This window comes from Salvia miltiorrhiza, chromosome 5, assembly GCF_028751815.1.
Source record: "Salvia miltiorrhiza cultivar Shanhuang (shh) chromosome 5, IMPLAD_Smil_shh, whole genome shotgun sequence".
Lineage (NCBI taxonomy): Eukaryota > Viridiplantae > Streptophyta > Magnoliopsida > Lamiales > Lamiaceae > Salvia > Salvia miltiorrhiza.
Genome location: NC_080391.1, coordinates 22128038 through 22156016, shown reverse-complemented (window position 1 = coordinate 22156016; position 27979 = coordinate 22128038). Strand labels below are relative to the sequence as shown.

Genomic DNA, 27979 nt, shown 5'->3' with positions numbered 1-27979 from the left:
ATGTGTTCTGGAACAGGCAACGTACTTCTCCCCGCCCTTTTTCATTTCTCAATTAAATTCCCTCTTAAACCCTATTCCGTCGCTCTAGTTCTTCCCCATTTTCCGATGAAGAACCCTTTCTTCGACGAATTCTCAACATGCGGTAATCAACCATCTCTCTAAAAATATACTCCTTCTTCTTCTTCTTCTCTTCTATGCCATCAGGCTCTGTAGAGAAAGCAGTTGGAAAAGATGAGTACTGTCGACAAAATGTTGATAAAGGGCATCCGGAGCTTCGACCCGGAAAACAAAAACGTCATCACCTTCTTCAAGCCACTCACTCTCATTGTCGGCCCCAACGGTGCCGGAAAAACCGTAAAAACTCACGCTGCATAGCTCTCCATTTTGCATTAGGATTTGTACCTTTCATCATCTCTGCGTCTTTTAGTTTTATCTCTCACGTTATACGCTATGCTTAGAAAGCGGTAATCCCCATTTCGTATACATATAGTTCTTTGCTTATTTCTGCTGATTTTTAAGGTAAAAATATCATGTAGTTGATGCACTATCATGATCATAAAGCAGAAAGACCCTGTCTAGTAAGCTGTGTCTCGACTCTCGACATTGGTCAGCTAAACTGTACTCGGGTATTCTTAATTTTTTTATGCATCATCTTGGGGACTTAGGCAAACAGTATTGTAAGTTATGCATTAAAGTTAAATCTCTGATAAACTGATTTTTGCGAGTTTTAAAGATGCCATCATTGTATCATAGTACTCTATGTGACACATAAATTTCTGCTGTTACTTATATTTCCTGATTATCATTTTCTAGTTATCTGATTATCTGATTCCCCATTTGCAATTTCCTGGTCATTGCAAAATCTGTGAGGTGTCAATCTCATCCATTTTGCTTTAGAATGCACATTTGACTGTCTCTTTGAGTCCTTTTTATTAGTGAAAAGGGCTACTCAATCCCTGTATTGTTCATTGTTACGGATGTAGGATTTAGTATGCTTTGATCTTTAATCATGGTGTCTTTAAAGAATGTTACTCTGGAATGCTTTATTTCATAAATACTGAAGCAAACTTATTTTCTGTGTAGACTATTATTGAGTGCCTGAAAGTAGCCTGTACAGGTGAACTTCCTCCAAATGCACGGTCTGGTCACAGCTTCATTCACGACCCTAAGGTGCTCTAAGACCTCTATATATGTTCACCTATTTAGAAAATGAAATAAATTTTGCTGGAACAATACTTCTAGGTGGCAGGGGAGACAGAGACGAAGGGCCAGATAAAGCTAAGGTTTAAGACGGCAGCAAGGAAGGATGTGGTCTGCATAAGGTCATTTCAGCTCACCCAAAAAGCCACCAAGATGGAGTACAAGGCAATTGAGTCTGTGCTTCAGACGATAAATCCTCAGACTGGACAGGTAAAATCACTTGCTTTATATAAAATTTATGGAAATTTTATTGGCACTGCCTTCCTATGGTAACAATTACTTTTCAGTGCCTTTATTCAGTTTTTATGTATAACTAATTTGACTTGTTTAGATATTACATTTGTGCTGACAAGATTTGTCTCAATCTTAGTGGATATTTGCAAACATCATTAGCTGTGGGTATTATTTTGCAGTGGATTGTTAGTCGAGGGCTGAGAGTTTTGTGTAACTGTTGGAGGTTAATATGCTGACTCTGCTGATGTGCTTTTACTTACATGCCTCACTACTTACATAACTGTCATCCTGATTCTGCAGATACTGTGTAGGATTAGTGTGATGTCTGATTGTTATCATTGGATCCCTAATCTTCTGGCAATCTTCTTGTTGGATGAATTTTAATTTGAGGGGACCACTGAGATAATATTGCATGTCCTTTGACCAGAAGGGCCTATGCAGAGTTAGGAGTCTCGAGTATTCAACGTAAATTAAGAGAATGGACTTCTTCCATGAAAATTTTAATGAATGTGCAGTATCAAATACACATATGCACATCTAATATAAGTTTAGTTCATTTACTGAGAGAATATTTTGTGTATCATTGATTACTCATTTAACACATAGGCTAGTTAAGTTTGAAGAATGTGTTTGAAGTGAGATATTAAGGGATTATCTTTCTACTGCAATTCCAATTTCCATATCACCCCTTTGACATTTTCTTTGTTTCCCCTTTGTCAAAATTTATTTTACTTAAATTTCATTTTTATCAATGTTTTAAAGTACGTTTTGTGAGGCAAAACATTTTTCGTCCGCCTCAAGAGGCGTGAGTTTTAAAATGGGGTGAGGCGAAAAAAATACAGGAATTCATATAAAAACACATAAATTATACCTAATATCAAATAATCAAAAAACTTATAAAAACATAGCAAATATTCCAAAACACTTAAAAACATAACAAATATTCCAAAACACATAAGTTCTTAACTACTAATAAGTCCTTAAAATCTTAAATTAAAGTTGAATACTAATAAATCATCAAATGAGCTGCTGTCTGCTTTGTACTGCTGCTATCCTTAACTACAAATACTCATAGCTGCTATCCTTAACTACAAATATTCCAATGTGCTGCTATCTGCTTCGTACTGTTGCTGCCGGCTGTCTGCTCCTCAACGGAGATGGAGAAGGGCGTGGCTGCAAGAGATGGAGAGAAGAGGACCGTAGTGCAGGTGGGTGTGTGCGTGAGCGGGTAGTGAGAATCCTAGGTTTTTTAATTTTTATAACCTTTTTCTCTATTTAAAATATTAATTAACCCTAAATTGTAAAAGCCCATTCAAATTAGCGCTAAATTTCATGAAGCCCATCTATATTCGCAGCCCTTACATACTCAATTAGGTTAGAAAAATCTGAAATTGGACATATGGTGAGAGGCGCACGCCACGCGGCGCCTCACACTGCCTCGGCCTGGCGGAGGCGCACTTTCAGGGCGATTGAGGATAAGCGGCACATCAGGCGCACTGCCCTGAAACGCCGCCTTTTTCCATTTTTCAGAACATTGATTTTTATCCCTGTAAGGGTCTTTTTCCGTTTTTTAGAACATTGATTTTTATCCTTGTAAGGGTTTGACTGTAAGAGTATGATTGAACTTATGCTAGTAGTTCTACCTCAGAATGTAAGTTGTGCTGAATTTAACTTGTGAAAGGAAAACGGACATATAATTTATGCTTATGTAGTGTTGCAATTTGTATTAGATTGCAGAAATAGTCATAAGAAAAACATTAACTAAATCAAGATTGTGTAGTTCATACATAATATGATCACACATGATTTTCCAGAGACAAAGTGAATCTTGAATGAGGCTGAATAATTTAAGGTAAAGGAATCTATCTACTACACATGCATCCCTTTGCATACATAGGCCTCCCACTCCTTTACACTGTCTCAAGTTTTGCTGCTCCCATTACAACAAAAATAAAAGAAAAGTCACCACCTAATTCTACTCTTAATAGATTTAAACTAACCATCAAGAATAAAATTCTTTCATGGTCGGCAGATAGGACATCGAGAGAACTTTACCTACTTGAGACAGACATGGACAAGACTCCCTACCTCATTGCCATAAAAGAATAAAAGAAATTTTTTAGAATAAATTATCTAATTACCTATCACCATAGTTATTAATCGCGTACGATCGCACAAACCTATCCTAGTGTTATTGCGCATTGCGACGCACGCGCTATTTGAATATATTGTGCAGAAATATATAAAAACATATACTCCCTCCGTCCGAATATTGTTGGCCACATTCTTTTTGGCACGAAGATTAAGAAAATGATTGTCATGTTTTAATTAAGTGTAGTCCACCAAAATTAAAGAGGTAATTAATTGTACTCCATATTCTTCCTCTTCTCAGTGCATCTGTTCCATTTTAGGGCCGGCGCCGGAGACGGCGACGCCGGCAGTCAACATGCAAACCAAGAATTTTGTCTGTCAAACCAAAAAACCAAAAACCAATTCAAACCATTTTCTGTTCCATTTTCCTCAATCCAAACATTCAAACCAAAAAACATTCTTCAACCTATTCGCGCGGTGAGGGGAAGGATCACAGATCTCCAAAACCAGACACCCAACTGGGCCGCCAACAACCGGAGCCCTAGGCCCCCAAATTGCGCTGTGAGGGGAAAGAGTCACAGCCGCAGCCGCTGCCTGAAAGCCCTAGCCCCCAAATCGCACCACCTCTCTAGTGGTCGCGGCGCAAACCAGAGGGGCGAGAGGGAGATGCGACACAGAGAAGAGGGAGAAGAGGAGATGGAGATAGTGGTTGCGGCGCTGTCTCTCGGCGGCCATGGGGGTCGCGGAGGAGGGAGTTGCGAAACCCTCGATTTTTCCATGGATTCGTGGCGGAGCTGTTGGCGAGTGAAATCGAGAAGCTGAAGAGTTTGCCGGAGAGTGCAGATGAGAGGGTGGGGCCGGGCGGCGGCCGTCCGCCGGAGAAGAAGAGAGAACGGGGAGAGGCTGTTTTGGGGGAGGCACCGAGTGTGGGTGTGTTTGTGTCTGTTCGAGAGAGATCTGAGCAAGGGCGGTCGGGAAGGGGAGAGGGAGGAGAAGGGGAGGGACGGCGGCTGGCGGCCGGCGTCGCTGTCGGCCGCCGGAGAAGAAGAAAGAAGGAAGAGGTTTTGTGTGTTGTGCGTGTGTTTTGTGTGTGTGTTTTTATTTAAAGAGGGGTTTAAGTAGAAATTTTAATTAAGTTAATTAATTTTGCTTAATTAAATTAAATGTTTCTATTTTAAGAAAGTGAGCGACAATGGGATAGACCAAAAAGGAAATGTGGCCAACAATATTGGGACGGATGGAGTATATCATAATTATAAGAAAAACATGCATAATATGTTTAGTTAATAAAAAGATAGTCATAAAAACTTAATTTCAAATAAAAATAAATACTCTCTCCGTCCACCAATTCGTGTCCTAGGGGAAGATGGCACGGGTTTTAAGAAAAAAAAGGGGTTATTAGCCCGTAAATACACGAATTTTTCATATTTTCTGAAATTTAACATGACTTTTATTGTTAACCCACAAATACACGAACTTAGCATTTTTTTCAGATATTTGACATCGACAAGAAAAAAATTCTAATTTACTATTAACGTTAGTATACCATGTCAGTCACTCTCTAATCAAAATAATGAATCAACTTACTTTATTCAAGTGCATATTTCGTAGTCCACATCATGTATTTCGACCTCCACCTCAACAATAAATAGAGTTTTTTCATATCGATGTCAAAAATTAGAAAAAAATGCTAAGTTCGTATATTTGTGGGCTAACAATAAAAGTCATGTTAAATTTCAGAAAATATAAAAAGTTCGTGTGTTTACCGGCTAATAACCCTAAGAAAAAGTGTATTGTTATTTGTTCAGTGGAGAAGGGGGCACAACTTTTAAGAAAAAGTGATTTATTTGTTAAGGAAATAGCTACTAAAAATAAGTAGAACACAAATTGATGGACGGACCAACATGGTAAATTAGGACACGAATTGGTGAACGGAGGGAGTATCTAATTATATTAAAGCCTCTAATCATCATCCTCATCCTCCGAACCAAGTAGCGAACCATCTCCTTCATCATCTTTGTAGAGCTTGGCGTCAATCTCTTCATCATCGCCACTCTTTTTCGAAATTGAATGGAGATTCATCCTCTTCATTTTGAGTGAGTGCCTTGGATGTAGATGTAGTGGCAGTTCCCTTGTTTTTTTACCACTTTTTTCCTAGAATATGTAGATTCAACTGCTCCACCACCTTGAGATTGAGAAGCTCCACCTTGAGATCCCCTTAGTTGATAAGGTTCTTCATTCACTCCAATGGCAGATTCTACATCATCCCAGTTGAGATCATCAATATCAAAAACAGGAACATCTCCTTGATTCTCCATTCTTCCTATCGTCCATTCTCATCATCAACCCTATTATCCAAGATGATAGGGTCAATTGTGTAGCGGTTTTTGTACGATCCCCCCCCCCCCCCCCCCCAAGAGGATCGATAATGGTTCCCATCCTCATGGTTGGAGGGGAAGTGTCTTACCAACTTAGTGGCGCTTTGTTGTCTTGTTGACTTATATAGTTAATAGGTTACAATCTTGATTATCTATAAGCAAACTGCTCCTGACCATGCACTTATTTTCTTTATTTTAGTTTAGTTTGATGAGCGGTGATGCTTTACTGGATACTTTATCACTAAACAGTTGCTAGTTAACAATATTGAAGATATCATTCTCATAAAGTTTTAATGTTTCCAAGTGACAGAAAGTTTGCCTAAGCTACCGTTGTGCTGATATGGACCGAGAGATTCCAGCTCTTATGGGGGTGTCCAAGGCTGTTCTCGAGAATGTTATATTTGTACACCAGGATGAGGCAAACTGGCCATTGCAAGATCCATCAACACTGAAAAAGAAGTTTGATGATATCTTTTCGGCAACTAGGTACGCGTACTTACATATGAAGTGAAGGACTTCATGAATATGGGTGTTTCTGCTGTTACCATCTCTTTGTAACTAGTTTTTTCTGATGCATAGCTACTGATCATGGGCAGAAATGAAAAAGAAGAGAATGCATTTAAAATAATGCTAAATTGCTAATATAGAGTGAAGATGTCTTGAAACATAGTTTATTTTCCCCTGTCTTGAAACATAGTTTATTTTCCCCTTCATTGATCCTAATTTAAAATATTGCTAAAATTGATTGAGAACATCTTCAAACTTAGTTTTTCATCAATTGAAATTAATCTGAACACAAATTAAAGAGCCTAATATATAAATCACTAAAGCTTTCTCTACGATCCTAGCGCGTAAAGCATTTTACACATTAGTGACATGGATGCACCTGGAAGAAAAGCCAATATATGATCAGATCGATGTTTCTATACGGGGTGTTTTACTTATATGAAGAAGATTCTTAATTGAGAGCCTCTCAACAATTTTTTTGCATATTAGGTCACATCAAACTACTTTTACCACATGTTAACAATTTGATCTTTAAGGTTATTTTTGGATGGATGTTTTTATTCTACTAAAGGCATAAAATTCTAAATGAAGAGTTGCTAGTAAAATATTGGCAATAGCTGTTGATACTTCCTAATTAACTTTTGTACATTTGTACAATAATATACTAAAGTAGTGCACCTGTGCTTTACTAAATAACTTTTAAAAGGTGTGGCATTATACATTTGTACAACAATCTACTAAAGTAGAGCACTTGTGCCATGCAATGCAAGGATAAAAGCGACAATTAGAGATGGCAATGGGTCGGATTTGGACTGGATCCTGCCTGGTCTAGATCTAAATCCGGATTTTCTTACTTAGGTCTAGATTCGGTCAGATCCATTATGACCAAAAAAACGAGAGCCATAAGATCCACAGGGTCCTTGGGTCCAGACCCGGATCCATATTTTTTTTTCTCTTTTAAAATAAATTTTAAATTAGTTAAAAATCAAAATAAAAGCATAATTATTGTCTAGAGTTTAAACAATCATTCAAAAATAAATGATAACACCATAATCCATAAAAAATATTATACCAACTCAAAATAAGCAAGAATATAATAAAGTACCAAATAGCATAGTCGTAGACTAGTAGTTCAAGAACATATCGAAACAAACAATTTTTGTAATTGTTCAAAGACGTCTTTTATGTTACAAATACTTTCAACATTGTCAACATCTTAAAGAAGTTAAAAAAAATATAATGAAAAATACACACTTATTTCAATTGTATAGGTACAAAAGGAATGGAAATTAATTATCATATCATTAAAATCAATTTTATCTCTATCTTCATCACAATATTTAGTAACGGTGGAACAAAATGTATCTTCTATTTTACCTTGAAAAAAGAAAAATAATATTATGAATACAAATAAAAAAGATAATAATAATGATAATAATAATAAATGAAAAGAGATGTAGTATTTATGAAAAGAGATGTATAGATTAGCCATAGATCTTTAGGGTATAGTTACATAAATATAAAAACAAAACTATACATTTTTTATATATAAGTGGTTACGCGGGCCAGATCTGGACATGATCTAGGTCTCAAAGCTCTTGCTCCAGATCCATCCATCACGTCCATTTTTTCAAAGGTCCAAATCCAAGAAAAAGGATGTGGACCAGGTCCAAGATTCATATAGTTAGTGACTTGAAAAGCATATAAAGGAGCAGAACTTGAGCTTGCAACTGTGGATGTTAATTCTGCCCTAAACTGTTGGGTTGACCCAAATAGACTGAGAAAAAGAAAGAGGTGGGTTAGGGCCAAAAGAGTTCTATTCGAAATGAATTTGGGCTTTTTCTGGATTGATGTGCTGGTACGCTTTTGGGTTGGCCCATCTTTGGGCTGGTCTGATAGCCTTCAATATTTTCGCCTTAACACTCTCTAGAAAACTCACTAACTCAATTATTTTTCCAACCATATATCGATCATTCTTACTTTCCAAATACTCTTAAGAGTTATCTCCTAAAAACAAAAGTACTCGGTCTTAACATTTATGACGTTTTAAATTTATGGTCAAGAGTAGATGAGTCACATTTAAGGATGTTGATTTTCATTTTAATGTTGTATTTTCATTTGTCATACATTCATAAACGTGTATTATGTAGAGAGACTCGTATTCGAGCATTTGATGGTTGTATAAAGTTTGAGAATAATAGTTGTTTATCACTTTGTTCCTACTTGGTAGTAGAATTTGACACTTTTTTTTAGTTAATTAGTTCTGATTCTCTGCTCTAGTTATTCCTCTCACAAGTATTCTTTGTAGGGTACTATTACAATACTTATTGAATTTTAAATTATTGTATTTACTATTGTATTATAAAATAATGATATTATTCTATTAAGGGGAAGTATTCAATTTTGTCCCAACGTATTAGCGTTTTAACGAAAATGTCCCACTTTTGGGATAAGTGCATGGAAGTACCCATTGTATTAATTTTCGGTTATTTGTGTCCCCAAAAAAAAAAAAGAATCTGCGCTTGAGTGCTGACGTGAAACGCCGGGAATCCAAATTGGCAAGTTACGTGGAAATTTTGTTCGACAAAAAAGGAAAAAAGAAAGAAAGGAGAGATAGGAAGGCGAGGTCAGAGTCAAGAGCCAAATCTAGGGCGTAGGGGGAGATCTCGTGCAAATGACGGCAATGGCGGCTCTGCTCTGTGTTGTTGTTCGGACTGTGAGAGGATGAAGGCACTGGCCTTCTTTGGATGTTTTTGAAGAGAGAGAGATAGAGACGGAGATTGAGAAGAGAGAGAGATGTGAAGTCGGGAGACGAGGGCAGGTGCGACTGTGGCAGCGCGGTTGCTTTGCTGAAGAGGGGTGAGGGCGGGATGTTGTCTGTGTCTGGTGGGTGGATGTGAGAAACAGAGAGGGGCGTCGTTTCACAGGAGAAGTAGTAGGCTGTGGCGGCAGTGGTAAATTTTAGGGATCTAGGGTACGAGGGGGCGTGGCTTGACCGACGACGGCTGTTGCTGCCGAATAAGGACGGTGGCGGCGGTGATTTTAAGAGGAGAGTTCATGTTTTGTTTGTGTGTGGTGAACAGTGAGAGAGTCAGAAAAGGGAGCCCTGGTGGTGGTGGCAGCCGTAGCGGCGGCCACTTCCGCCGGAGAAGTAGGTGGCGGCGCTATGTGTCTGTGTATCTGCCCGCGCGTGTGTCTATATGTGTCTCTACGCGCGTGTGTGTATATTTGTCTGTGTGTGTGTGTGTGTGTATTGTGTAAAATGACACCGTTTTGATTACATGGCTTTTTTTTTCAAACAAAATTCCACGTAGCTTGCCAATTTGGATTCCCGACATTCTACGTCGACACTCAGGCGCCGGAATTTTTTCTCGGGACACAAATAACCGAAAACTGATACGATGGGTACTTCTATGCACTTATACTAAAGGTGGGATATTTTCGTTAAAATGCTACTCCCTTCGTCCCATTTATCATTCTTTTAATAGATGAAGAGGAATATAAACTTATTGATAATACGTTGAAATTGGGAAGAAATAGAAGAAATAGTCAATACTTTGTCCTAGGGTTAAAGAGGCATAAAAGAATCTTCAAAACTTGGAGGCATCCTTGATGTTGTTTTGGAGATGTTTAAATTAGTGAAGGTACCAGGGTGTGAGATCACAAGAATTTCAAAGCAGTTTTAAGTGTTTCTTATATTATATATTTATATACACACACACACACACACATAGGTAAAGGATCAGGTAACAACCGCATCTTTTTGTGAGAACGGAGAACCATGAACAAATACATAAAATACATGAACAAAAGACATTAAGATCTGAAGATCTTTGTTCATGTTGTTTTTATGTATAAAACTTTCAGAAACACATGAACAAAGATGTTCAGATCTTATTGTCTTTTGTTCATGTATTTTATGTATTTGTTCATGATTCTCCGTTCTCACAAAAAGATGCGGTTCTCACCCGATCCTAACCCTATATATATATATATACTATCATTATGTGGAAGTAGTACTCTTTAGCTAGTTAGTTATGTTCCTTGTCATTTTTGTTGATTAATACGATTTTCCAGTTCTATATAAGAGAAATGGCACAGTAGAAGGACATTATTTTTGTAGACTGATTCCTTGTTTCCTACATGATGAGACACCAGTTTGGGGAAAGAAGAATGTGTGAGGAGCATTTTTTGTGTCACATCGACATGTGATTTGGGCATTTGCGTAATGAGTTTCTGGTTTAAACAGAAACAAATGTTTGATGTCATTCATTCTAATATCCAATTTCCTCACCACATGTTTTTTTGACTCGAACTCCTTTGTGAGACCATTTTGTTGCCCCTCTCCAATATTGCAAGTATAGCGTTTCATATTTTATCTATTGTCAGCCATTTTTTGTTATATTTTCCTGCAGTTTTTAGTGAAAGCATGTGATAATTTTTACTTTCTTTTAAGGTACACTAAGGCATTAGAGGTCATCAAAAAGCTTCACAAGGACCAAGCACAGGAAATAAAGACATATAAACTGAAATTGGATCATTTACAGACACTGAAAGATGCTGCTTTTAAGGTTCTTATCATTTTTCAGTTATTGGTTGTTTATATCAAACATTGTGATCTTGAGTTTATTATGTAAGTTTCTACAACTTTATATCGAATTTCCAGGTGAAACTTGCAGCAACAACAGTTATGTAGTTTCCTTTCTTCCGAATAGCTAGAACCCTTCAAACATTTGCCTATAACTTTGAAGGAAATAGGCTGGATCTCATCAACAAAAAAATTGATGATGCATGCTTAAATCATCATTGTTTTTTTGATTTTTTCAGAGTTGGGCTTAAATCTTCATTGTTTTTTTTCAGAGATGGGCTTAAATCTTCATTGTTACTAGTGAAAAACTAGGAGATTGATGAGTCTGTAACTTCAATTCAAATGGGGATTAAGTTCTTTTTCAAGAAAAGAGAGAGAGGCATACCACGTTTCTTATTTTTTTGTTCTGCATTACGCATTACCCCACTTTTTCCTTATATCTATAAACTATAGAATAGAAGCCTTACAGTAAAATCTGATAGTTTAATCTTGATTTACAATGGCCCCTCTTTAGTCTTCATCCATTCTTCATTGTGCGTTTAAAAATGACACGATTTCTTAAAACCTCCTCTTCTTGTTGTATCCTTTTCTTCTTAATCATGCACCTACATTTATATGCATTTACATTAGAGGATGTGACAGGAGTGGACAATAATGAATTTTATTTCCTGATGATGCTAATTAGCTGGTGTTGTCTTATCCAGCTACGGGAGAGCATTGCACAATATGAAGCAAAGATAGAAACATTAAACTCTCAAATGCAGGAGCTTGACCCGAAAATACAGAATATAGACAGGGAGATCAATAAAACGGAATTGCTGTTGAAGGACCTGCGGAAATTACAAGATCAGATATCTACAAAGTCAGGGGAAAGAAAATCCAAGTTTGAGGATGTTCAGAAGCGTTATAGTGACCTTGATGAGGAAAATGAAGGTCCTTGATATGATTGCATGATCTGGTTTCTTTCATAATATTCTTCTGGTTCCTCTTATCTGTGGAATCATTGTTGGTGATTTATGTCAATCTTCATATGTTTTTTTCCTTAGACCCTGATGAACAGCTAAATGAATGGAAATCCAAATTCGACGAAAGGATCGCAATTTTGGAATCCAAAATTAGCAAGTTATTGAGGGAAAAGATGGATATAGAGGATGAAAGTCGACATCATGAAAATGACATTGCACAATCTATCGTGAAGATTGCCAAGCTTCAAGCAGCCATAGAAGTAGTTTATGTTTCTCGCATTGCAATGTGATACATTACCTTGTACTTCATTAAATTTTCACATCGTAATAATCTGCTCCTGTATTTTGTCGTCAGGCTCAATTGTCCCAGAAGGATATAAGAGACGCCACCATTCGAAGCCTATTCAGGAAGCACCATTTAGGCTCAGTACCAAGTGACCCATTAACTGATGAGGTCTCTTCCAGCCTTACTGATCGAATCCAGTCAAAGTTGAAGGACCTACACATAGACTTGAAAGAAAAGAAGGTGCAATTTTCTCTTGCAATACACTCATTCTGCTAGGTTTTTATGCACTATATGCTTAGCTGCTAGACACTATTTCACCTGGTAATATCATGTGTGGATATTGATAATGAGAATGCAACAGCTTTGGCTGTAGCCCAAGCAGCCTACTTCTAGTTCATTCCCCTTTAATGATTCAAATTACAGCATTTCAATTGCATACAATGGGGTTCTTCACCATCAGTACCCATGCGATATTTTAGACATTGTATTGTGTGTCCTCTTAGATTTAAACTTTTAAACAATCTAAGTATAGAATGGTAGAATTTTTTCTTAGATTTTAATGACCTGGATCTAGGAGTCAACTAATTATTGTCTTTATTATGCCTTTTATTTGCTCTTGTCCATCTTGAATGATCATTCATCTAAGAGGTCTAAACAGGTTAAGCTGGCAAATACACAAGAAGTTCTTGTGTATTTGCCAGCTTAACCTGTTTACACATTTAATAACCTCCTCGAAAGACTTCCTCTATCCCACAAGAAAATTTATTTAATATATTTGCAAATGTAAATTTGACACAGTTGTCATACTTTACACTCATTAGCTATGTTAAGTTATTCATTAATAGTGTTACTTGTATGGAGTTAGTGATATCATACTTTGTTTTGGAAAGTGATTATTGAAGGCCATACTCATTTGCTTAATGCTGTTTTCATGGATTGAACTTCATTATGTAATTCATATTTTTGGTTATACTGTCATGATAATTTAGTCTCATCAGCTGCTTAATTATTTTACTTCTAATTTCATCATTGATGATGATATACATTGTCTATGATGTCAATTTTATCAGAAATCAAACAAGGTAGAGGTTGATGCATTATTTAATAAGTACATGCATGCAAATGATCGTTGGAAACAAATTAAGGCCCAAAAGGAGGCTAAAGTGGAAAGGAAGGTTTGTCTTTGAGTATGTTTTCTGTCCTTTGCCTTTTATTTTTATTCTCTGTAATGCTACATGATTCTGTCACAGAATACAATTTTGACTAGAATTCAAGAGAAGGAGAAGGAACGCGATTCATTTGAAGGTGATATTGCTTCTGTTGACATGTCCGTCATTGACGAGAGAGAAAGGAACTTGGTAATTTTACGACTTAATTTTATACAAATGTTTTTTTATCTTTTGGTGCAAAACTAATATGCTTCCGACATGCAGCGAATTGAGGTGGAAAGGAAAAGTAATCAACTGGCTGCCAAGGGTTTTGCTGATAATATAAAACAAAAGAAATTGGAAAAGTTCAACTTGGAACAGGAAATTGGAGCTCTTGGCGAGCTAAGGGATGCCATGGAAGCTGATTCCCATGACAGAGTTGTACTTTCTGTTAAGAAAGCAGATTTGGAAAATGTTAGAAAGAAACATAGAAGGACGTGAGTGCTCTTTTAATATTTTTGCTCAATAAATTCCACCATTTTTACTTTTAGCTGATTAATCTTCTCTTTATTATCTAGAGTGAATGAATGCAAGGAGAGAATTAGAGGGGTGCTGAAGGGAAGGATTCCACCTGACAAGGATTTGATAAATGAGATTGTTCAGGTCCAGAGGTTGTTATTCTTGTCATTTATCTTTTCCATTTTCCTGGGTTTTATAGTTCTGTATGAAAATATATTATATGCAATTAGCTCATGAAGCTCAAGTTTCTTATGCTGTGTCGATTGAAGCTAAATTCACATATTACTCAATACTCATCCTCTATTTCTGTTACTCCAATCTCAGACTTTCTGATCGTTGTTCTACATTAAAAAAATTCTGAATGTTTATTGTGTAATTTGTTAAAATATTTTCTCTTTTTTTGTAATATTACTCAATTACACTAGATGTTTGCGGATGGCCAGTGTCCATCTTGGAGTTGTTCAAGTCAAATCAAGATGGATTTGACAATGAGTAATAAATTATCTCAGGACGCCATACATATTTCATTTTATCTTAATTGAATGTGTAGTGCTGCTGCTGTAATGAATTGAATAAGAAAAGATTCTAGCATAATAATATCCTTGACTCCACATCTTTATTGATCAAACAAAGGGGGTGATATAAAAAAAAACAAAAAAAAACAAAGGGGGTGATATCTATTTCTAGGAATATTTCCGACTTGCTGAAAATTAACTCTTTGAATTGCTTGTACAAGCATTTTTTCTATCTCGGCCGATGCCTCCTATAGAGTCGATGTTTACTTGATGTCATTCTTCTTGTACAGTTCTCTTCATATAGAGTATGACGACTTAGAGAAAAAGGCCGATGAAGCGAGAAATGAGGTGACTACGCTGAAGTTGAAAATAGAAGAAGTCAACAGTAACTTGTCAAAATTCCACCGTCATCTGGAATGTAAGCTTTCCAGGAAAACGTGATAATAACTTTGGATGGTCTTTTTCTTCAGCATGTTGTTTTATTTTGTTCTGGAAGCTTTTGATTGCACATGTTTTTAACCAAAGAATCAGTTCGCATTTGATAACTTGCGTTCCTATTTATTTCTTGATGATAATTATCAACTGTGTCTTTGTATAGATCATATGCACTAATTGGATTCTGAATTTGCGGTCAGAACTTTCTCTTGACAAGTTATCGTAACATATACTGAACTACCTGGATGAATGCTAGATTTCTAAAATGATGTCGTTATAACAGTTTTACTGATCTTGTATGTCATGCTGTACACATAGAAGTTTGTTTCACATAAATTTCTTCCTTTCTCGCATATAAGCAGCCAGCTATTGGCTTTAAGACTTTGTTTTATTTAATAGTGTGTTATTCTTTTCTTTGAGTTCCTTTGCTGTGGAAGTGTCGGTTCCCAGTCCTTATTCTTTGTCAGAAAGTCCTGTGTATCACTTGATAATCACTGTCTTTTTTATTTCTTAAACTTGATGCAGCAAGACGAAGTTTTGTTGAATCTAAACTTCAATCCTTAGAGCCACAGGCTGGTGGTATCGACTCATATCTTAAAATTTTAGAGACTGCCAAGGAAAGGAGAGATTTCCAGCGAAGGTTTTCTCTTATAATTTTGTTTTCTGTATTTATCAGTCTGTTGCATGTATTAGTGGTCTTTTTGGTGTATATGGTAACTTTGCTATGTTATATACTGGCAGTGAGTGCGACATTGCTGTAGGCATGAAGAGAATGTATGATCCGTTTGAAAAAATTGCTCGTGCTAATCACTACTGCCCTTGCTGTGAAAGACCTTTTTCATCCAATGAGGAAGATGAATTTGTTAAAAAGGTTACCTAAATTGATATAACCATTTGATGTTTCCAACATATTATAGTTGAAAGAAATGTCCTTATCTCTTTGTTTGTCATTTCAGCAAAGTGCGAAAGCAGCGCGTTCTTCCGAAGATATGAAATTAGTGGAAGCAGAGTCGTTAAATGCAAATGTTCACTTTCAGGAGTTAGACAAGCTCCGAGTGGTCTATGAAGATTATGTCAAAACTGGCAAGGAGTTAATTCCTCTTGCTGAAAAGAATCTGCATGACTTAAACGCGGATCTTGATCTAAAAAATCAGGCCCTTGATGATGTAATCTTCGACTGCAGTATATTTTAGTTTTCACATTCTATTTTTGTTTGCTATTCTGTGCTTTTTTTTTCCATTTTATGTAGATTCCGGAAAGTACTGTGTTTCTTCAGCTTCTGTAAAGATGGCTAGATGGTCATAGAGGAAGTCACATGTGTTACACTCTCTAATTGTCCACACACAGTGATGTATTCCACCTGCCTACTGTATCTTATCTTCCTCTTATTTGTGCTTTTGGCTGTAGAAAAATGGTCGTAGCAGACCAAAGTATTTCTGGTATATATAGAACTATAAGATAATATATATTTGCATCTGCTTTGACTAAAAAATGTACTACCTTAAAAGAAGAATGGCTTTTCATGCTATTATTTGCATCCTATAGATCCTTATGTTTATCCAGTGGGGGCATGTCTACAGTTTTGAATCTTATCACTACCAAACAAGCTCTTGATAAGCCCATTCAGATACTTTATTACTGTTTAAAAATTACTATCTTAGGAATTAGTATGCGAACCAGTTAACTCTAGTTATAATTTTGAACCTCAAGTGAGCACTGTGAGCTTTTGAAGTCGTATTTGTTTGCTTAAAGTTGAATAGAGATGTTGGTTAATGGAATATAAACATCAGATAGTTTTCGTTGCTGATCTGATTCTTGTGTAAGGTAATGCATTATTACTTTGAATTCCATTCTGAGACACTGTTTCTGTTTGATGAGGTAATGCAAAAATCTTTTCAGGGACTATCATTTCTTTATAAGCACTTCAATTAAGATTATGGCACTTGATAATTTTTTCAGTTGCATATGTTCGTATACTTCTGCTATTATTATAGAGACTTTTGGACACTTTTGCTGGAGGGTATAGGGTCATGTGTCAATTTCTTTGACAGAGAGTAATCTTTCTGTTAGTATGTCTGGCCAGAAACTGTAAATAATAAGGTAAAGCATTGGTGAAATAAGAACTGTTGAATGTATCTCTTTGGAAGTTGATAACTATATCAATGTCATTTTCAAGAAATCAATAACTCTTGGTTTGTGGTTAACCAACTTCAATGAGCTTTCAACGAGGATTCCACGTGTAGTACGTCCCAGGGCTCTGAAAACAAAAGAAACTGTAAAAAGATAAATACTAACGTCTCTCTTTGCTTTTGTAGCTTAGTCTATCTACCTCGTTCAATAGTTGATGTATTAGAGTGAGTGAGAAAATATATATAAACTTTTCTTCATATTCTTTCTCCATCATAAACTTATTGTATGGACAATCTTTTGTGCTTATGTAGTATGTACTGTATAATTCTTCTGTTGTTAGTTGTGTTTTCAGTTTTATGATCACCCATCTTACCTTATGAAAGCTTTCCTAGAAGGTTTTTTTTTTTGGCGTTCTTCTCCAAGAATCTTATACTGTCCTCTGCATAACAAACTTCCTTCCTACAGATGCTGGGTGTACTGGCTCAAATAAAGGCTGAAAAGGATTCTGTAGATGCATTGATACAACCTGTAGGAACTGCTGACAGGCTGCTCCAGGAAATGCAAGTTTTACAGAAACAAGTAAATGAATTGGAAGTCAAACTTGGTGCTCAAGCTCAAGGTGCCAAATCCCTAGAAGAGATCATATCTGAGTTGAAACATTTAGAAGATAAAAGGTCTGTAATGCCCTTTATCTCCTTTCTCTAGAATTTTTTCTAATTTTGTCCTATTTCTCGATGAGTTTTGCGTTGCAATTGTCACATAAATTTGATTGAATCAAGTCCTCACATCTTGTAGAAGTAGAGGTTTCCTGCAGTATGTGTTGAATATGCTCATCTGTTGGTCATCAGGAATACCTTGATAGATGATACAGAGAAGTTAAGAACTGAGCAGGTCAGCATGGAAAGAGATATATCAGCACTACAATCACGGTGGAGCAGTGTAAGGGAAGAGAAGATTAATGTTGTGAACATATTATCAAACATTAAAAGAGTAGAGGAGGAGTTAGATTGTCTGTTTGAAGAGAAAAGTCAAGTTGAGCTTGATTTGAAGGTAATGAGTTTTTTCTTAAACAAGCTGGCATATAACTACTAGGCTGATTTAAATCTCTTACATAAGTTAAAATTTGTCAAAACATCTCATAGTAGATTTAGATTCTCTGGAAGATATGGTTCAGGTTTCCAAATATTGATCTGAAAAATAAAGGCTGTTGAATGTCGTGGTGTAGTACATTTTTTTTTTTGGGATAAATTCTGTTAAGGGTCTGATTGTTAGTTTGATGTTTTGGGGGCAGATTCAGTACTTTGCGCCATACTCGTGGTGCATTTGTAGTTTTTATTTGATGTTGTAGCTCAATTACATTCTTTAATGAGTAAGCATCATTTTGTTTTACTGCTGCTGAGAGGAGCTTTGATTACATCAAAAAGCATCACAGAAACCAGGCTTTGTAACCTGAAATAGTACATGTGAGAAGCTAGACAGAGCTATATGTTGATAGCCAACTGGGTGAGTGGTTCATGTCAATGTTTTAAAAAACGAAAAAAAACGCCGCTTCAAAGCGGTTCGGCAGAGTCCCGTTCCTCATGCGCCGTTTATCCCCCTCCCCCCTGAACGTGCGCCTTCGTCTCGCCGAGGCGGTCCGAGGCGGTGAGGCGGCGCCTCACACCGCGAGGCGTGCGCCTCTACACCTTATCAAATTTATGAGTTTTCTTACCTAAAACGTTTCGCTTCACAAAACGTACTTTAAAACAATGGTTCATGTTGCTAATAATATACCCAATTGTTTGGTTGCATATATGTATACACACACACACATATATATACATGTGTGGTCCAGCTGAGTGTGTTTAGAGCTTGCTAATTTCTTGTTCTGGAAATCACTGAATCCTGAAGATTCATATCTTTTCTTCATCTGGGTAATTTAGGTTGCTCTTTGCTACATCTGGCACTTCAGAGTATTAGAGTTGGGAAGTGCAAATGACTGTATGTGTGAAATAGTGTGATAGTACAAGCATTGGAACTCAAAAGGTTTTGAAAGAGCAAATTGTCTTATAATCTACTCTACTGTATCTAGCATGATCATTAATAACTCATTGAGCTGGTTAAATGTAGAATGTGCTAGTTTTTTTGAAATATGACTATATTCTGATATTCAATTATACTTTTCTTGACTAGAACTACTTCTTTATTCTTTCTCAATAATCTTGTCCAAGGAGCACTAATTCTATTTGCATGGTAACATGTTCATGAGCTAACAGCAGTAAAATACATGCTACTTTATTTGAAACCGAAGGAAAGAACCTGTCTAGGATTGTCTAGGATTTTTTGTAACCGAAAGAACTGTGCCTCAGTGCTTGGGAAGGAGATGTTGATCTTCTTTGAGTATTTTTATGCAATCGAGTACTGGTTCTTGTTGGTTTCCTTTTGACTTTAACAATATTGTCCGACCTGCTGGTTCTTTTCATGCCAAAAAATCGAAACATTTTCACATGGAGATGGTCAACTGCGTTGAGACATTAGAGAAGGGGAACTGGGCTATTTGAGTTGAATTAGAATAGTGGCGCCCTGTGGGCTAGGTTGTAGAAGATTGATCTTATTTATGATTTACAAGGGAAGATGGACAAACTAGGGCAGGTGAAGTCTATGATTTTGTGAGGTTAAAGGCTGGTTGTGAATGAGGATAAGGCAGTGACTGAGTAATTACTCCAAGTTGGTGGCCGGCAGTTCAGCGAATTTGGGACTTCACCACGCCAAACCTGCGTGCTGACACTGGTAGGTTTTCGTGGGAACAGGCAGTTGCAGTAGACCATCTTACTTTGCCCGTAACTGGGACAAGACCCCAGTTGGGCAAGGAAGTCTATTCAGCAGTGGCAAGACTCAGGAGAGAGAGAGAGAGAGAGAGATAGAGAGAGAGAGAGATTTCAATCATAATCGATGGGATACACCATCTATTTGTAACTCAATAACCTTTACCTAAGGCAACAAAAGGACGGGAGGGGGTAAAGGTTCTTCATAACTACCTATGACATTATTTGTGAGAGTGTACTGACTAAAATTAGCAAAGGCCATTCTAAGTGAGAGGGAGAGTAAGGTGGATATACTGGCAGTGGCGGTGGAGATGGAAGTTAAGTAGAACATAGTGGTGGTGTTCTACTGGACATTTGGATTTGGGAGATGAGGTAGGTTCCATTTTGATTATGTGCAATTTGCATATCTGCCACATTATTCAATTTTGACTAGTTATTACGAACTGTCCACAATTTCGCTCAATTGACCTAGCTATGCCTTAGACTCTTAATTAAAGTATTAAATAATTTTTGCTACAGTTATTTCTTCACTGGTAGGAAATATTCTAGGATGTTACTTGATATCAGGAAATCAGATTTCAATTTTTCTGGCCTAGTTTTGATGGGAGACTGAACTAAGTGTTGGCTAAGTTAATATACATTGGTACTTTATTTGCATTCTTTTCTCCCTATAAGTAACTACATATTTTGTTGATTTTTCTGAAAGACATTTTCCTCTGGTGTCATTCTCTGTCTCATACTCTGATATTTCTTGAATTTCAGCATTTGGAAGAAGATGTTGGTCCCTTGTCAAAGGAGATAGAAAATCTACGTGATGAACACAAAAAGTTGGAGGCCAAGCTTAATGATGAATATGAATTACAGGCTGACAATTATAGAAAAAACCAACAGGAAGTTGATTCACTGCTTAACATGCTTTCTACAATCAAACAGTATGTTTTCTTGGCTTAAGATCTGGTGTTTGTATTACTGCCTTATCGACACATGCTGTAACTAGTTTTGGTTTTTAGGAATGAGAGCATCAATAGGGATGGGAAATTGAAAGAACTACAAGCAAAGCAAACACTATCTGAATCCAAGCTTACAAGTTGTCGAACCAGAAAGAATGAACTTTCGGAGGACCTTGAAAAGAGCAAAGACTTGATTCGTAATCAGGCAGAATTAAGACGCAATATACAGGAGAATTTAGATTACAGAAAAGCAAAAGCCCAACTTGATGACCTAACTCGAGAGATTGAATCACTTGAAGACAGTGTAATGAGGATTGGCAGTGTTTCAAAATATGAATCTATGCTTCTGAAAAATTCACAAGAACGGGATAGTCTTCTGACAGAGGTTTGGTTTATTGTGTTGAAGCTCTTTGAGTTTATTGTTCCAATTGCTAACATATTTTCTTGGAAAAGAATCCAACTCTGTGATGTATAGTGGCAGAGGGCTAATGTGCTGCTATTGGAGTAATAACATGATTAGCGGTTCATTTTTGTTCTGTTAGAGAACTTTCACTTGGATATTTGGTTGTGCTGTATTATTTTCTTAATTGCGTTGGCCTTTTATTTTTATCTTGTATAGGCTTGTCTGAGTTAGTTAAACTTGCTGCTCTGCTCTCTCTATGCTCTGAGTTCTGGTAACTGTTTTCGATAGCTAAGTCAGAAACTTTGGTTGCAGTTAAACAGACATCGTGGAACCTTATCTGTATACAAGAGTAACATTGATCAGAATAAAGCTGATCTTAAGCAGGCACAATACAAAGACATTGACAAACGGTACTTCGATCAACTAATTCAGCTGAAGGTGATTTGTAACTCTAAGTTGCATCTTTTTCCCTGTTTACCTGATCCTTCATGAAGAATGTTGTTGATGGTATTAACTGTCAATTTTTCCTTATCAGACAACTGAGATGGCAAATAAGGATCTTGACAGATATTATAAAGCTCTTGACAAGTGAGCTCTTTAACATCCTGTGATTCTTCTGTTTTATATTTTGTTGTTCTGGTTGTTAATCTGTTAAAGTCATATTCCCTTATGACATACCATCAGCGTCTGAAAATTGTAACCGAGTACATATATAAAATTTCAGATTTTTTTTAGTAAATATATCGAAATACTTTCATCACATTAGTGTCATCATTGTATTGTCTATCGTCCACTCTTGAAATATCCTGACATCATGACCATCCATCATAGCTTTGCTCCTCATATCTGCCGGTCTAGTTCACATCATCTGTTCAGAATTAGGCCTAGTGAGCCACTAACACATCATCTTCTGCCTTTTCATCATTTCAGCATCTTTCTTGTTTAAGTTAATGCCTTCCTGCTATCTATAATTTGGTTTTTGCAAAAAATATCAATAAGATATTTGTTGAGCAGTTATTGTTGAACAGGCTTTCTACTGTTTCCGATGATAGATTGTTCTATTATTAAATATTAAAATTTCACTTAATAACAAGTTGCAAACTTACCTGCTCATCTTGCGTTTCACCTAATTCAACTTTTAATGCTCATAAATGTGCTTAGAAAGCTGCCTCTAATTCGAAGAAAAATGTTGGTGGGGAACTCCAGAAGTCCAATAATGACCTCAAACTGCAAACGCCATTTCCTGGGCTTCTTTTCTTGAAGTTGAAATTTTATATCCTTTAAATTGTTTGTGATTTTATCACTCTGATATACTAAATCTCGAGTTCAAAGGCTAAATTATCCTTTCTACCTGCTCCCTCATTCAGGCCATTCCTTTCCGAGTTGGGACACTCAATACGCATTTTCTTTTTGGAACTATGACTGTCTTAATGGAATAACATCTCATGTATTTTTTAGGTGGGAAAATGTAGGAGATCCTGAATGACTCGCGAAGAGAGTCAACCTGAATGACTTTTTGTAATTGCTCTGTATTGGGTAATTGGTACATGTGGAGCCATTCTTTATTAAACAAGCCCATCAATGTTTACATGGACAAACAGCCAATGGCTTGAGCATATATATCTAACCTGATTAATGTTACAGTCTAGACAATCCAGGAATCTTCCCCCCTTGACTCCTGGTATGCAAACCAAAAAGCATGAGCCATGAGCAATGTTTGTTATACTACTTATTTAACCAAAAAAATGGCATTACTCCCATTTAACAAAAAATATGCCAGTTATGCACTTTTTAGTGTACAGCTAGTTCCTTATTTCAATTTAAATTAAAAGTTTGATTAACGGAACTACTTCAGTTTTGGGTACTTTCAGACATGGAATTGGGAAATGTAATAGCTGTAATGTAACAAAGCAAAGTAATTAAAATTTGGATATTGAGTGGGTTCAAATGGGTGAATGACTAATGAAGTGTACTGGACCAATTTTTTACAGTTATTTTTAAGGCATTGTAGTTGGATTACTCCTGTCCTGTTATTTGAAGTGTTTGGGAAGTACTTAATGGTCAAGGTTTTAGGCACAGCTCCACTTGAATGTCTTGGGTACCATTATATTGAGTTGGCACCTCTTCCTTCTGCTGCACTTCCTGTGTTTCTGTGCTACAAATGTCTGTGTATTCATGCATATATTCATATTGTGAGAGTTGAGAGTTGCAGATATACTTTGTTTCTTGGTTCAAATTTGACTGCTTTACTGGTGTGGCATATTAATCTTCCCCACTGGACAAATAATATCTTTGTTACATACCTTTCACACCCAGCTACCCAAGGCTGTTTCCAGTACACATCCAACTGAATCCCCTGGACTAGGATTGCCTTCACTTGAGTAGCATGCGAGCAACATATATACTTGATTATAATAGGCCCACCTTTCAAGTTGTCTAATCCTACTTTGTTGAGGTCCAGTGAACATGGTTGATGTGCTAAAAAGATTCTTTACTTTTATTTTAATGTAGAATATGCATTGATTATATTACGATCTTTTCTTTTTTCTTTTTTCTTTTTTCTTTTTTCTTTTAAATATTTATTTATTTGTTTTCTTTCATTTCATTAAGGGCAATTTGTCCCTTCACCCTTAAGTTGGTAGTAGTTTTAATACGTTTTAAGATGAACTTGTTTTTTTGTCTTTACAAATTAGAGTGGTAGAAATCACCACCATTTTCAATTTACACAAAATATAATAACATATTATGAGTTTGTGGAGATAATATATTAATAGTTGATGGAGTATCTATTGATATGTTAACTAATATAATATAGGATAAGGATATTATTTTCGTATTTAGAAAGTGAAGTTTAACGAGAATTGAAATTACTCATACATTATAAAATTGACTCTTAGAGTTGTCAGTTGAGTGTAGTAGCACAGCACCTTTCTCTATTTGTCTTGTCCTTAATGAATAATGTTTGCATTCTCCATTTGTCTAGTCCTGAACAAAATAAAGTTTCCAGTGTTTGAGTCACTAATCAAACTCATTGTTCTCATTTCATTTTATACTGTTTGATGTTATTCTTGTCTAACAATGATAATGACTACAATTTCGTGGATTCTTACATTTTAGAGCACTCATGCGCTTCCACTCAATGAAAATGGAAGAGATAAATAAGATTATTCGGGAGCTATGGCAGCAGACTTACAGAGGCCAGGATATTGATTATATTAGCATTCATTCAGATTCTGATGGTGCTGGTACTCGGTCTTACAGCTACAAGGTAAATTTGTTCTTTTCCTTTTTCATCTTAAATAAGTTAAACAGGACCTTCCACATTGGAAACAGAACAACAAACTGATGGGAAATTGGTTTGAATTCTCTACCTCACTACCTTAATCTATTTTTTCGTACTAGATAATCCTGTAGGGTGAAGAAGAGGCTAATGATTTTTGTTTCCGATATTGTCAATTAGCCTAAAACTATTGCTCTATAAATCGCACAAAAATGAAAGCTTGGTTTGTCCCTTTTATTCATTTATTTGAAGTTAAAGGAGAAAAACAAATTGAGCTTTGATTTTTATAATTAAAATAAATGCATAAAACATGAAGAATAATGCTTATTTAGACTAACGTGAACGGTGGTGACTAGCACATCATGTTCCGTAACCCGTTAAAATTTTCTGGCACCTGATTTTTTGATGTCACCTGATCTCCACTGTGGCATGTTGATGTGGACACATAAAATGACGTGGTAATCAAAATTAAAAAATGCTTGAAAAAAATGTCCAACTCACCCTCCACTTCTGTCTTGGTCATCTCATTCTCTTTCTCCCGATCAGCTTCCTCCACCGGAATGCCTCAAGCCTCGGCTTCACCATGACGTGTGCCGATGGGATGAGATGTGACGGCTCTTCTGACTACTTATCGAACACATTCAACATGGGGCCTACGATGGAGTGTTTTATTGCCAGCCTCTTGATCTCTCTGCCCCCCATATCCTCCATCCATTTCCTGTGCTCGAAGTATCCGACGTACTCTGAGCAGATGTGGTCGGTCGGATTCACAAACAGGTGCCGCAGCCACGCTGCCAAGGCATGTATGTACCACCGTAATGATGAGCGTGCTAGTTGCTCGTCATGGCAAGAGCTAGTCCTGCGGTTATAACACTACCTACACCTTTGACCATAGTTTTGGGTTAAGTTAGGGCTCCCTAACTGATATGCCTAATAATCGTCTGTGGACATCCGAGCTTAAAGGATGTTGGGTTGTTACTATATCCCATATCGATTCCACATGAAAGTGTAGAATGGTATATGAGAGGGGGTCAACCTTTTACCTTTGACCATTTTTTTGGGTTAAGTTAGGGCTCTCTAACTTATATGCCTATCAATTTGGTCTGACATGCCGGATCCAGACGTTTACAGAAGAGGCTATGTGGGGAGAGCGCCACACGACTCTAGGGGCTTGAAGGCAACCATTTACCTTTGACAATGGTTTTGGGTCGTATATAAGATGGGGTCAACCGTTTACCTTTGACCATGGTTTTGGGTTAAGGTAGGGTTCCCTAACTGGCTAACTTATATGCCTAAAACAATAAGGATGCGTTTGGTTTGAGTGATAAGGCATGATTCATAAAATATTCCAACTTAGTCAAGTTTTTGGTTTGCATGATTTGGCATGTGATGGATAATTTGGCCCTCACTCTAATCATCAATTTGGATGATTATTTATCATCCCAAAGTTGGGTAAATTATTTAATCATCCTCCAATCCTATCAATCTTTATAATCTTATCTATGCACCTCCAAATTAAACACCACTAAGAATAATTCTAGGAATTGCATTTAAAACTAAACAAAGCCGGCCATCAACTTATCTGTGTTTTCTAAATGGCTGTTTTTGCTATTACACATATGAATGCTCTTAATTGCACGATAGAATATTCCTTCTCTTTTAACTCTAATGCACTTCAAGTCTTTTGGCATTTAAGCACAAAAATGAAGAATGTTCCCATTTTCTCTGCTCTCATTTCTTGTTTCTTTGTTGAGAGGATTCAAACAATGTTTTTAGCCTTTTCTAAACAGCCTAATAGCCAAATAGAGAAAGAAGAAATGCAACCAAAGCTTCCTAGTTTTTCTGTTTTAACCAATTCAGCAATGACTTGATTAATTGGATGCAACATTGGATAATTTATCCGGTAACAAATGAGAGGGGAGACATTGATCTATTTTGAGGATCCAACTACACATCACGTAGAACTAAGTCATTTCAGACCCAATCTTGTAGATGTTACATTAGTAAGATTTATAGTGCAGTATCAACCATTTGTTTGCACTTATACATACAAGTAATTTTTACGAATTATGAATTCTAGTTCAATGTTGTTTAATGTCAATTTGGTACTACGTCGTAGACTTAAATGTCTTTCATGTTACTGTACCCGTCAACTAATTTTTCAAAGTGCAGGTGTTAATGCAAACTGGTGATGCACAACTAGAAATGAGAGGAAGGTGTAGTGCCGGTCAAAAGGTAGATGCTAGTTTGAATCATTTCATCTCATTCATGCCTTTTTTGGGTCAATGTGTTCCGTCGTCCTTCTTCAGGTTCTTGCTTCACTTATCATAAGGTTGGCACTAGCGGAAACCTTTTGCCTTAATTGCGGAATACTTGCACTGGATGAACCAACCACAAACTTGGATGGCCCCAATTCGGAGAGTCTTGCAGCAGCTTTACTTAGGTATGTGTGACTTGTAATCTATTGGGAGATCATTAGCAGAATCATTTCGCATTTGCATCATCGTTTTCCTGCAATCTGATCAGAATAATGGAGGATAGGAAAGGCCAAGAGAATTTTCAGCTTATCGTCATCACTCATGATGAGCGGTTTGCTCAACTTATCGGCCAAAGGCAGCATGCTGAAAAGTACTATCGCATCACTAAGGATGACTAGTAAGCCTATCTCTCGTCTTTTCTTACCTGCTTTCAACCTTCTTTCCTTTGTAAAATTTGTGAGCATATCAACTAATTTTCCATGTTTTCTTCCGTTGCAGTCAACATAGCATAATTGAAGCGCAAGAAATATTTGATTGATCGTGTTCAGAGTAAATTTATTGTACTTGTGTAGGTTTTTATCTTTAATTTGTTTAGTATAGTTTTGTAGCAAGCTTCTCTATTGCAACTAATTGTTTTTTGTAACGTATTATAATCTTTGGATTAGAATGCTCTGCTTGTTTAACATTAGCTTCTTGAATTAAGACCAAAGATTTACCGCCTTGTGCTTCCTACTCTCAATCGTGTATCTTGTTTTTTAAGTATGGCATCTGAACTCGGTTATTCTAAGGGTGTGGTAGAGACAGACTGTAACCGCGCCACTGACTTCATTAGTTCGAGAGAAAGAAACTTATTAGAGGTGGGCGTCATTGCGGACTTTTGTAGGTTCGAGCTTCTTTCTTTGCCGGATTTTGTTATTGTTCATGTAAAGCGCAATCAAAATGCTATTGCCAATTTCTTAGGTGAAATGTAGATATACTACCAACAAAGGAAAAGAAAAAATAAAGGTATAATTTTTATTGAAAAAACAACAGTGATCTCCTATACATAAACACAACACTCCAGTTTTTCTCGATTAATTGCAACAACCCACTCTCTTATTTCCACTTTTATAGATCTAATTATTTCGTCTCACTCCTTTTCCCCTCACGTACATCTGAGATGCATGGCCAAATTCATTGACTTTTTGATCTATTAACATGCTTTCCAAATTTGCAAAATTCATAGTCACAATTTCCAACAACAATGGATGTGGTCAGAATTCTCCAAATTGAATTCTCCAATTCATGA

General features: G+C 36.6%; 1 protein-coding gene across 3 annotated transcripts; it reads left to right on the top strand.

The window, feature by feature from the left end:
* The first annotated feature begins 2 nt into the window (after window positions 1-2).
* On the top strand, window positions 3-27430 carry LOC130986737 (DNA repair protein RAD50). Of its 3 annotated transcripts, none has more exons than XM_057910232.1 (27): window positions 3-354; window positions 1084-1170; window positions 1243-1410; window positions 6214-6389; window positions 10867-10981; window positions 11703-11931; window positions 12045-12223; window positions 12319-12489; window positions 13320-13424; window positions 13500-13607; window positions 13683-13894; window positions 13976-14068; window positions 14722-14849; window positions 15392-15506; window positions 15608-15737; window positions 15823-16032; window positions 17462-17670; window positions 17845-18046; window positions 20563-20732; window positions 20811-21135; window positions 21466-21591; window positions 21689-21741; window positions 24271-24421; window positions 26606-26668; window positions 26743-26876; window positions 26960-27088; window positions 27190-27430. In XM_057910232.1, the coding sequence occupies exons 1-27, from the start codon at window positions 232-234 to the stop codon at window positions 27227-27229; spliced, it is 3951 nt and encodes a 1316-aa protein (XP_057766215.1). In that variant the 5' UTR covers window positions 3-231; the 3' UTR covers window positions 27230-27430. The 3 variants fall into 3 exon arrangements, with proteins under 3 accessions (XP_057766215.1, XP_057766216.1, XP_057766217.1); XM_057910233.1 differs by lacking the exon at window positions 3-354 and adding an exon at window positions 446-464; XM_057910234.1 differs by lacking the exons at window positions 3-354; window positions 1084-1170; window positions 1243-1410 and adding an exon at window positions 1619-2642.
* Window positions 27431-27979: the final 549 nt, after the last annotated feature.

What these genes read in the sequence shown, in the direction of transcription:
- LOC130986737 (XM_057910232.1), top strand. Translation starts at nt 232, where the DNA reads ATGAGTACTGTCGACAAAATGTTGATAAAGGGCATCCGGAGCTTCGAC. An exon ending in GCTTCATTCACGACCCTAAG is followed by an intron (nt 1,171 to 1,242) that starts GTGCTCTAAGAC and finishes CAATACTTCTAG; the next exon opens with GTGGCAGGGGAGACAGAGAC. An exon ending in TAAATCCTCAGACTGGACAG is followed by an intron (nt 1,411 to 6,213) that starts GTAAAATCACTT and finishes TCCAAGTGACAG; the next exon opens with AAAGTTTGCCTAAGCTACCG.